At 35.5% G+C, this 12,341-nt stretch overlaps 1 protein-coding gene across 1 annotated transcript in view; it reads left to right on the plus strand.

Annotated features, from left to right (window-relative positions):
- Positions 1–12,341, plus strand: part of NARS2 (asparaginyl-tRNA synthetase 2, mitochondrial) — a 134,322-nt gene that overhangs the window by 58,194 nt on the left and 63,787 nt on the right. Inside the window, 1 exon segment of the mRNA XM_030332825.1 lies at positions 829–923. Within this exon segment, the coding sequence (XP_030188685.1) occupies positions 829–923 (95 nt within the window).

A 12,341-nucleotide genomic window follows, 5' to 3' on the forward strand; every position in this document is an offset into this window, starting at 1 on the left:
AACCTAAACCTGAGCTACCCAGGTGCCCCAGTTGCTCCCAATATCTTTTAAAGATAGGGTTCTGCTCTTCTTACCTCTGAGTTGTGGTGGAAATTAAGTGAAATAATGTAATAAAAGTTTATAATGTGTTTATAAAAATCTGCATTAAAAGCATTATTAATAAAATTTAATAATAGGACAACACATGTTCTAGAGGCTATTCCCTTGAGAAAATCAAATCTCAAGCATAGGTCAGAATTTTAAGAGATTATATAATTCTTCACATTTAAAAATTTTAATTCATAATCTCTTACTTTGGCTTGTCTCTCAATCAGAAATACTTTTTTTTTTTTTTAACGTTTATTTATTTTTGAGACAGAGAGAGACAGAGCATGAATGGGGGAAGGTCAGAGAGAGAGGGAGACACAGAATCTGAAACAGGCTCCAGGCTCTGAGCTGTCAGCACAGAGCCCAACACGGGGCTCAAACTCACAGACTGCAAGATCATGGCCTGAGCTGAAGTCGGACGCTTAACTGACTGAGCCACCTAGGCGCCCCATCAATCAGAAATACTTTTTATGCAGAAATGTATTTTGTGACAAAAGTACTTTGCCCTTTGGTTGTTGTACATTTTGGAAATACAGAGCAAACTTCCTTGACCTTAGCACTTTCCAAGTAGGCATCTTCTCTTTTAAGAATATACTGAGAACTGCCTCCATTTTTAAGAAAATGACTTGTCCTCACGTATGTTTAATTGCATTGTAATTTTTAGTTGTGGCATGTATGTGAATGCAAAAAGTAGAACAAAACATCTCATAGCTTTTTGTGGTTCGTGTTTTTCATTTGCAGCCTTCAAGTAAAATTAAGGTGCCTGAGGAGAATTTCTTCAACGTTCCTGCTTTCTTAACCGTTTCAGGACAACTTCACCTAGAAGTGATGTCAGGGTACAGAATTTTCTTTCTCTTTTGCTTTAATAGACTACTGATTATGGGTTGTGTAAGAGTGAAATAATGCTTTTCTTCCCAATGCTAAAACCTAAAAATTGAAATTAGTGTTTATAATTAGTCCACTTGAATTCACCAGAGTACATTTAGATTTCACAATAACCAGGTTTCTTCCAAAAATACAGTAGTCTAGACTTCTGGTTTTAGTGAAAAATATAATACTGGAAAGATGAAGTTGTGATTTTTTTTCTTTCTGCTAATTTTTTTTTTTTTTTTTTTTTTTTTTTGCGTAAATCTCACAATTTATGTGTACTTAATCATGTTTATGAAAGTAAAGGCAGTTTTAGTTCACATCAGAGCCAGGTATTAGCCCCTTTCATTTAAAAAAAACAAAAACAAAAAAAGTAGTACCTGGAACAGATGGAAGAAAAAAATTTTTTAAGTAATTGGCTTAAATATAGAAAATTAACCCACAGAACCATCAGGAGCGACATATGACAAATCAGAAAGTCTTGGAAGTCAGATCACATGGTCTTGAAAATAACATATACTTTACTTAGATTCTTTTTTCTGATTTATCTTTGAGACAGAAATTGTTATTTTATAAGTCTAATAACCAGATAATTAACAAGACTATCAGAATACTGTGCAGAAAACCTATTATTGTAATAGCCCTGTGAGAGTGTAGGATTTGCAGAGCTGTGTGTGGAAAAGGTCATGTTAGGCATGTCATGGAAAATTCCGTACGCCTTTCAAAGCATAATTTTAAAAAATTAAAGGGGCACCTGGGTGGCTCGGTCGGTTAAGCGGCCGACTTCGGCTCAGGTCATGATTTCACGGTCCGTGAGTTTGAGTCCCACGTCGGGCTCTGTGCTGACAGCTCAGAGCCTGGAGCCTGTTTCAGATTCTGTGTCTCCCTCTCTCTCTGCCCCTCCCCCATTCATGCTCTGTCTCTCTCTGTCTCAAAAATAAATAAACGTTAAAAAATAATTTAAAAAATTAAAATCATGCCTCATACAAATATAAACTGAACATGTATCAAATATTTTATTCAATTCATTAATTACTGAGGGAACAAGTAAAGGAGTAAGACTAGTTCAGAGAGCATTTGAAGAGCTGTGTATTCATAGGCAATTTAAGAAAGGAATTTTAGAATAAGATTACTAGGGTAGTTACAAACTGGTTAATAATGTCCTAGACACCATTTCTTTAATTTGGTATTTTCTCTTCTACCTGACAAATGATTTGCAGCTCTACTAGACAAAAATCTACAAGTTAACATGTAAATTTACTTAATCTGGGGTATTTAATTCAATAGTAAATAGAATAATAGAGCAGAGTACTTTCTGATAAGCAATTAAATAACATTTGAATGGGTCTGTGTCCTCATAGTCCATTGAAAGGACACACTATTTACCTTGTGGCCTTACATCCAAGTTTTTTGCATAATCTTTCTTAATTTTTTGGTTTTCTTTTTTTTTTTTATCTATAAAGTTAATGGCAAAGTACCTTCCCCTCAGAAATGTCCTAATACGTGAAAGACATAAATTTACCAAGTGTTTGCCATTATAATACCAACTAGTGGATTAAATATGTTCCCTCTTTCTCAGTAACGTGAAATGAACCATAGAACACAGTGTACAGCGAAACCTGACAGAAGATTAAATTGGCAGAAGAGGAGGTTCAGTATTGTTTAATGTGTTTTGAAGTATTTCTAATAAGTCAGTCAAATGTATCTAGTTGAATATGCATAGTTCTAGGACTATTAATATGCAGTACCTCATGTTTCAGATTAATGCCTGATTTAATCTCCAATGAAAAATTGTTACTCTTCCCTCTGCTTTTTCTTTCATTGTATTCAGCAGACTTTCAAATTTTTGTTTTTGTTTTGTTTTTGAGAGAGAGAGAGTGTGAGCAGGGAGAGATTGGGGGTCAGAGGATCTGAAGCAGGCTCAGTGCTGACAGCAGTGAGCCTGATGCGGGGCTCAAACTCACAAACCTGATCATCCCCTGAGCCGAAGTCGGATGCTCAACTGACTGAGCACCCAGGCACCCCTATTTAGTGGACTTTCAAAATGGAGTAAATGGTAGTTAAATTTGGAACGTCAACATTTTTCAAAAAAATATCTATGTTGATTTAGTGGTTTTATGGCTCCATATTAAAGTTTAATTTTGTTGTTGTTTTTAATAAACTTTCTAATTTTGAGAAATTTTTAAATATATAAAAGTTGCACAGATAGTGCAGACTTTTTTATACCTCTTGCCCGGTTTCCCCCATTCTTACTATTGTACATTGCTATGATACAGCCGACAAAACTAAGAACCCAATGTTAATACATTACTATTAACTGCACTCCAGACTTTATTTGGATTTCATGTTTTCCAGCAGTGCCTTCTTCTTCCAGGATCCAGTTTGTCATGCCTCCCCAGTCTCTTCTAGTCTGTATCAATTCATCAGTCTTTCTTTCTTTTTCATGACTTGTAGAATGTATCCCAGTCTGGATTTGTGTAATGTTTTTCTCATATTTAAACTGGGGTTATATGGGTTTTTGGAAAGAGTACTATAGAGGTGAAGTGATCTGATATCAGGGGGTATGTGACATCCATGTTAACCTTTATTAGATTAATATTATTAACTTTATTACTTGGCTAAAATAGTGTCTGTTGGGTTTCTCCACTGAAAATATACTATTTTTCCCTTTCTTTGTTCTTTGGAAGTAAGTCACCAGGTCTAGCCCACCCTCACTCTAGGGAGGTGGGAGATGGAATTAAGCATCACCTCCTGGAAGGTAGGGTATTTGGAATTCTTCTGTATGGAACATTTGTTACCACTTCCCTCTTAGTGATTTTTATACTCACTTATATCAGGAGGGACTCATGTATTTATTTTATAGGTTGGGTTATACTCTAGTTCTGTTACATATTTTGTTGTTCAAACTGTCATAGTTTTAGCTGTTGGCAACTCATTCACATCAATTCTCATATCCTTTTGACTTCCCCCTATCATTTTGTTTTTTGAGTACTTCCTTATTCTCTGGTACTGTAAGATACCCCTTATTTATTTATTTATTTATTTATTTATTTATTTATTTAGATCAGTGAACCTACACTGACACATTATTAATACTCTTAAGTTTGTAGTTTACATTAGGATTCACTTTTGGTGGTGTACATTCTATTGTTTTGGACAAATGTGTAATAATGGCATGTATCTGCCACTATAGTATCATTTAGAATAGTTTCACTATCCTATAAGTCCTCTGTGCTCTTCCCCTTCCCTTTTTTTTTTTTGGTGCAAAAAGGTGATTTTAATTTTTTAGATTTTTTAAAAATATAATTTATTGTTAAATTGGCTAACATACAGTGTGTACAGTGTTTTGGGGAGGTTTTGGGGGGCTTGGGGGTAGATTCCTATGGTTCATTGCTTACATACAACACCCAGTGCCTATCCCAACAAGTGCCCTCTTGAATGCCCATCACCCATTTTCCCCTCTCCCCCAACCCCTCATTTGCCCTCGGTTTGTTCTCTAAGAGTCTCTTATGGTTTGCCTCCCTCCCTCTCTGTTTGTAACTATTTTTTTTCTCCTTCCCTTCCCCCATGGTCTTCTGTCAAGTTTCTCAAGTTCCACATATGAGTGAACACATATGATATCTGTCTTTCTCCGACTGACTTATTTCACTTAACATAATACCTTCCAGTTCCATACACGTTGCTGCAAATGGCATGGTTTCATTCTTTCTCATTTTTGCCAAGTAATATTCCACTGTAGATATAAACCACATCTTCTTTATCCATTCATCAGTTGATAGACATTTAGGCTGTTTCCATAATTTGGCTATTGTTGAAAGTGCTGCTGTAAACATTGTGGCATGTGCCCCTGTACATCAGCACTCCCATATCCTTTGGGTAAATTCCTAGTAGTGCTATTGCTGGGTCGTAGGGTAGTTCTATTTTTAATACTGAAAAAGAAAACCGAAGCGGGAGGCATCACAATCCCAGACTTCAGCCTCTGCTACAAAGCTGTAATAGCAAGACAGTATGGTATTGGCACAAAAACAGACACATAGACCAGTGGAATAGAATAGAGAACCCAGAATTGGACCTACAGATGTATGGCCAACTAATCGTTGACAAAGCAGGAAGGAGTATCCAATGGAAAAAAGACAGTCTCTTTAGCAAACGGTGCTGAGACAACTGGACAGCAACATGCAGAAGAATGAAACGAGACCACTTTCTTACACCATTCACAAAAAATAAACTCAAAATGGATCAAAGACCTAAATGTGCTCTTCCTATTCATCACTCCCTCCCTCTTAATCCCTGGCAACCACTGTTCTTTTTACTGCCTCCAGAGTTTTGCCTTTTTCAGAATGTCCTATAGTCGGAATCGTAGAGTAAGTAGCCTTTTAAGATTGGTTTCTTTCACTTAGTGTTGTATACATTCAAGGTTCCTCCAGGTCTTGGTAGCTCATTTCTTTTTAGTGCTGAATAATATTCTATTATCTGGGTGGACCATAGTTTACCCATTCACCTGCCGAGGGATACCTTGGTTGCTCCCAAGTTTTGGCATTTATCCTAGGTTTTTAATTTTCCCTACCCAGACCCAGAATCAGCCATTTCTTCAGAGACTTGGTTCCTTTTACTGGAAAGTGTTATTTTAGAAACCAAGACTCAGTCACTGGGTATCTTGCTGCTCTAGGGGGATTATTGCTTCTACACCCTCAGTAGACACAGCTATAAATACATTTTTTAAATAAGAGAAAGCTAAGTGTTTTTATCATATTCTGCCTCTAAATATAACTTATACATGACATATTTATTCTGAGAAAATTAGGAATACTAAATTGCAAAACCTATGTTCAGAAATGTCATGTGATAAAAATTTACATTTCTTATCAGTTAAAGCCAGAATAAGGAAAATATTCAACCTCATGTATTTGAAACAGCTTTTGATTATTATTGGTTTTTTATTTTATTTTATTTTATTTTATTTTATTTATTTTATTTTATTTTATTTTATTTTATTTTTATTTTACTTTTTAATGTTCTTGAGAGAGAGAGAGAGAATGTATGAGCAGGGGAGGGGCAGAGAGAGGGAGACACAGAATCTGAAGCAGGCTACAGGCTCTGAGCTGTCAGCACAAAGCTGGATGCGGGGCTTGAACTCACAGACCACAAGATCATGATCTGAGCCAGGCACCCCTGATTATTATTGTTTTTCTTTTGTTGGTTTTGTTTTGCTTTTACTTTTTGCTTTTGGTGTTTTGTTAACAGGTGTTTTTTCCTTATTATGTATTTTTCTAGTAAGCTATGAAGGCAAGCATATTTCAGTATAAAACATGTTTTCCTCTTGAACATTGCTGTTGGAAATGTAAATTGGTAGAGCCTCTCTATAGAAATACCTTTTACCAAGGATTTCATGTCTAGGAATTTTTCTTAAGAGAATGATCTTACAACTTTGTAAAGATGTATAAACAAAAATGTTGAAAGCAACTTTATTTACTCTAGGGAAAATTACTAATCGAAATATCCATTTAGGAAGCTTGATTAACCCTCACTGTACCAAGAAAATAGTCATCACCTTTTACCATCTGGGGATAATTCACCTTATTTTTAATAAATATTTTTAAGCCATCTTCTGAATAATTTTCAGAAGCAAAAATAAAGAAATAGTGAAAATCAACTTTATTAGAATTTTAATAAGAATTTAAACATAGCAAACCCAAATTTTTACAGACTGATTTATTGAGAGATAACTTACTTACCATAAAATTTATCAATTTAAAGGATACAATTCAGTGGGTTTTAGTGTATTTTCACAGTTCAAATATCACCATAATCTAATTTAAGAATATTTTTGTCATCCAAAAAGAAACTTTTTCCCATTAGCACTTACCCTCTATCCTCCCTCCCACTCCGTGCAACCACTTGTCTACTTTATGTGTCTGTGCATTTGCCCATTCTGGATATTTCATGCAAATGAAATACATAGTATATCATATTTTGTTCCACTTTGCATAATATTTTCAATGTCTGTACACATTGCAGCATGTAGTAGTATTTCATTTGATTTTATTGGCAAATAACATATATGAGTATACTATAGTTGTTTATACATTCAGCAGGTAATAATGGGCATTTGGGTTATTTCTACTTTTTGGCTATTATTAGTAAGAGCAAATATAGTGATAGCGAATAGTGAATATTTGAGTGCAAATATTTGTGTGACCATTTCTCTTGATAGGTACTTAGAAATGGAACCTGTGTGTCACATGGTAGGAACTGTGAGGAACTGCTAGGCTGTTTTCTACAGTGCCTGCATTACATTCTTGTCAACACGTACTGTATGTCTTTTTTATTGTGCCAAAATGGCATCTTATTATGGTTTTGATTTTCATTTCCCTAATGACTACTGATGGTGAGTGTGCCTGTTGGCCATTTGGATATCTTCTGTGGAAGACTGTCTATTTAAGTCTTTGGTTCATTTTTTTTTTCTTTTTTTTTTTTTTTTTTTGGTTTGGTTGTCTTTTATTATTTAGTTGTGAGAGTTCTTTATATACTCTGGATATAAGTCCCTTATCAGATATATGATTTACAAATTTTTTTTTTCTGATTCTTGGGGTTGTTTTTCATTGTCTTGATGATGGTAGCAAACCTCAATTTTTATTCCCACTTTTCTGGGTTTTAAAAATACCCCATCTAGACACAGCACTTTGAATGTAGCTATTTATTGACTGCAATGGCATGAACCAGAAATATATCTATACTTAATACAGATTCTCGATTTCAAATATTTCTTTAATATTGTCTAGCTTATTATTACTTCTGGTTCTTGCACTCTCATCATCAAAAAGTAATACTTTTGAAAACAGGATAGCTCATAATCTTGTTGAAGAAAGTGTGGCCATCTATTTTGATCTATAATTGCAAAATATTTTTATTTTTAGATTCGTAAACACCAATTATCAAATCACTTAACTTCTTTTATTTCTACATGATATTATTTCCTCCAAACACCCTTGTATACATCCTTGCCTTCAGCCTTTGTTCATTTATTAACCATATCAAGTAAATTCTTATGCACAAATGATGAAACAATATTGTTGCATACCCTTTCAGCAGAATGGTATGATCCAAGTTCTTGTTGCATATCATTGCATGATGAAGTCGTAACTGTAGAATAACTAATTGGATAAAAATATCATGTTTCCTTTTTGCCCTTAAAAATGTATTGTTCCCTTATCAGTTCTTGGGTTTGAGAAAATTCATTTAGGATATCGTTATCTGTGTAGGCTCATTGTCTGAGATTTCACTTATATACAACCAATTTTACCATTATTACTAGAGACTAGCTTTTACTATCTGTCTCTTTGCGTTCATTTCCTGGCTTGCCTAATATTTATGAAGCATCTTTATCATTTTTCTTCTCTTTGTCATTGTGAGTGAAGAATAAAAGATCTCAATTCTCAACTGTGTTCTCTGAAAACTACAAAAAGACTTTAACAATACTGTCTCCAGGCTTTTCTTACAGATGACACAATTCTGTGTGTACTGCGGTAAGAAAATTGAGGATGATATAATGGTGCTGATTTATCTCATTCTGTATCTTCCTCTTATCCACTATGTGTCTGTCATAGGCACCCACCATTCTTCTATTTTCAATATTTTACTCTTTTTTAACCTAATTAGGAGTAATTGATGAGTAATGAAATAATTTATAGGATGATGAAATAGCAAAATGTTTTAAATATATAGGGAAAATAAGATCACTAAACCCTATATGCATCTTAGGTTCATGAAAGGATTCAGTTAGTTTTATTCTATTTGAACAAAGTGGTACAAATTTCTCTGTCTTTTGGATGACATCTGTAGTGGCTTGAATTAATGTACCCCAAAAAGAAATCCCTTGAATACAGCCTGATTTGGAAAAAAGATCTTTGCAGATAGAATCAAATTAAAATAGTGGATTAGGGTGGGCCTAAATTCACTGACTCTTATCTTTCAAAAGAAATAAGGGTGTTTGGATTCAGAGACATGGAGGAGATAGTCATGGAGGGAAGAAGACCATGTGAAGACAGAAGCAGAGATAGGAGTGATGCTGAGGAATGCATACTAAAGATTGCTGAGAGGCACCAGAAACTAGGAAGGTTCCTCCTTAGAACCTTACAAGGAGCATGGGTCTGCCAACACTTCGATTTCAGATTTCTAGCATTTTTAACTGTGAGAGAATAAATGTGTATGCTTTTACGCCTAGCACTTTGTGGTAATTTGTTATGACCACCTTAGGAAACTAATATAACTTTTAAGAAAGTATAAATCATGAAGTGCTAATTTAAGAAATAGTTAAAACGGCTCAACAACAGACTCCTAGCTGTAGAGAACAAACTGATGGTTACCAGAGGGGTGGTGGTTGGGAGGGTGGGTGAAATAGGGGATGGGGATTAAGAGTACACTTATCTTGATGAGCACTGAGTAATGGATGGAACTGTTGAATCACGATATTGTACACCTGAAACTAATATAACATTGTATGTTAACTCTACTGGAATTAAAATTTTCTTTAAAAATTCTTCCTCTTTCGGGGCGCCTGGGCGGCTCAGTCGGTTAAGCGTCCGACTTCGGCTCAGGTCATGATCTCACATCACAGTTCGTGGGTTCGAGCCCTGTGTCGGGCTCTGAGCCTGGAGCCTGCTTCAAATTCTGTGTCTACCTCTCTCTCTGCCCCTCCCCAGCTCGAACTCTGTCTCTCTCTCTCTCTCTCTCAAAAATAAACATTTAAAAAAAAATTTAAAAAAACTTCCTCTTTCAATATAACGACACATTGCTCAACAAAGAAACTTAAAAATTAAAACTGGATATAATGGACCTTGGCAATGAACTGAGGGTAAAATTAATTATGAATCATCCAAACAATGGAATACTGTACAGCTTTTAAAACTGATGATAAAGCTTTACACCATGTTGTTAAAAGGGGGAAAATGGTTATGAAACAGAAAGTAGAATGTGATTCCAGGTTTTTATAATGTGTATGCATGTGTGTGCAGGAAAAATATACATCAGTGTTCAACTAATAAGCAGTGGCCATCTCTGCTAATTTTTATTTTCTTCTTTAAGTTTGTCTTTTATTCAGATCCAAAAAACTAGTATTTATTACTTTTTTTAATCAGAAAAAATCAGCTGTTTCCATTGTGGGGACAAGGAGGAATCAGCTTACACTTCAAGTTGATTTTATTCTAGTTTGATTGTTTGCTTTGTGATTGGTATGAGCAATCTTAAACTCACTCCTGTGGGTCATCTCATCAGTTCACATGCTGAGCTCACAAGCCATGAAACATTCATACTCAGGATGTACTCATCCTGTTAAGTGGCTGTGGTAAGGATGTCAACATGTGAACCTGAGTTACAGAGGTATCCTTTATAACTGAGTGTGAAACTGTCTTCCCATCCCATATAACTTTCTCATTCCTCATCCACTTGATGCTTAGATGATTATCTGAACTTTGTTAATTTATACTTCTTTGGTTTTCAAGAGTCTTTTGATTATAGCTATTATTCATTCTATATGTTTTTGCACATGCCTGTTTCTAATGCCCCTCCCTGTAGCAGTAGACTGCTTTTTTTCCATATCTCATTTCTCCACAGCTCAACTGAAAACAGACTTTCTCCTTGAGTCCTTCCCTGCTTTTCTCAAATATTATTTTTCTCTTTTTTCTTACAGTACTCACCTATCTCATGTCCTAAAGGAAAAAAGTTCCTCTTAACATTTAGCCAGTTTTTAGTTCTTTTCATGTCTACCTCATATTATAAACATCCTAAATATTTATGTCTACTAAAATTAGTAGATATTTAGTAAGTATTGGTAAATTGAATTCTCATTCTTCCAAATTTGTCTGTATAGTTTCTGCTATAAAATCAAGCCCACACCAGAGTTAAATATATATTAATCACTTCTTTTACTCTATTTCATGGAAAAGATATCACCATGAAACTTTGAGATCTTTAATTACCTAATTTCATGAATAATGAAATAGGAATAATGAATAATGATGGTTCTTTATGCTGTTCTCTTGATATGATAATGGGACCTTAAAGCAAAGAGATTTCTTTTTAGTGTATTATGTATGTTAAAAATTAACTATTTTGGGGCGCCTGGATGGCTCAGTCAGTTAAGTGTCCGACTCTTAATTTTGGCTTAGGTCATGATCTCACTATTTGTGAGATCAAGCGCCATGTCAGGGTCTGACAGTGCAGAGCCTGCTTGGGAGTCCCCCCCCCCCACTCTGTCCTTCTCCCCTGCTTGCATTCTCTCTCTCTCTCTCTCAAAAATAAATAAATAAACTTTAAAAAGGAAAAAAATAACTTTTGGTAGAAATATGAATTCGCAGACTATTTGTATAAAAGACTCAGGAACTTCATTGTCTCCTTACCAATTTCTTCATTTGTACAGTATAGCTAGCGGATGAGCATTTCAGGCAAATTGAGCAGTAAGTGCAGAGGCTTTTCATTTTTAGTAGGAATATTTAGTTTGGGTGCAGTACAGAGATTGTGAATATTTGGGTTAACCAGGGGTTGGGTATTGCCAAATGAGATTGATGGAAGTAGATAGGTACGGAAGGTCATGATCAAGAAGGAGTGAGGAAGTCGGGGTGGTGGGTGATGATGGAAAAAGTGGTGGATTTAAAGAATTGGAGGTCTCAATGAAGAATCATTGGTATGGAAGTGCTAGGTAGGGTTAAAATCTGCACAATTATGAGGTAATGGTCAAAGAATGGTGTTGTGAAATTCATATCTCCAATGTGAAATCTCTGCTCGGTTCCCACCTGTGAAATGCCAGTTGTCTTCTCCAGTTGGCTATTGTTTAACCATCTCAACATGTTCAAAACTAAATCCATCATCTTATTCCCTCAGTCTGTTTTTTCCTTCTGAATTCCCGATGCCAGGAAATGGTACTACCTTCTTTCCAGTTTGTGTTAATCTTTCCAGTAGCTGTGTTAATATCATCCCCAACTTTTCTTTTTCAACACCCATTGCATCTTTTCAGTCATTTGCATCTACTTCGTTTTGCTTCAGCTATCCTAAACTGCTTATAACTGTCTAATCACATCCTGTGTAATATACAGGTGTTTCTGTGCCTTTGTTGTTATTCTGCCTGGAATGTCCCCATGCCTTTGTCTAGCTAACCCCTGCCTATCCCATCTAAACTCAGCTTAAAAATGATCTCTCCCAGGGACGCCTGGGTGGCTTAGTGAGTTAAGCATCCGACTTCAGCTCAGGTCATGATCTCATGGTTTGTGGGTTCAAGCCTCGTGACGGGCTCTATGCTGACAGGTTGGAGCCTGGAGCCTGCTTCGAATTCTGTGTCTCCCTGTCTCTCTGTACCTCCCCGCTTGCGCTCTCTCTCAAAAATAAGTAGATAT

The sequence above is a fragment of the Lynx canadensis genome, chromosome D1, assembly GCF_007474595.2.
Source record: "Lynx canadensis isolate LIC74 chromosome D1, mLynCan4.pri.v2, whole genome shotgun sequence".
In the NCBI taxonomy this organism is placed as follows: Eukaryota; Metazoa; Chordata; class Mammalia; order Carnivora; family Felidae; genus Lynx; species Lynx canadensis.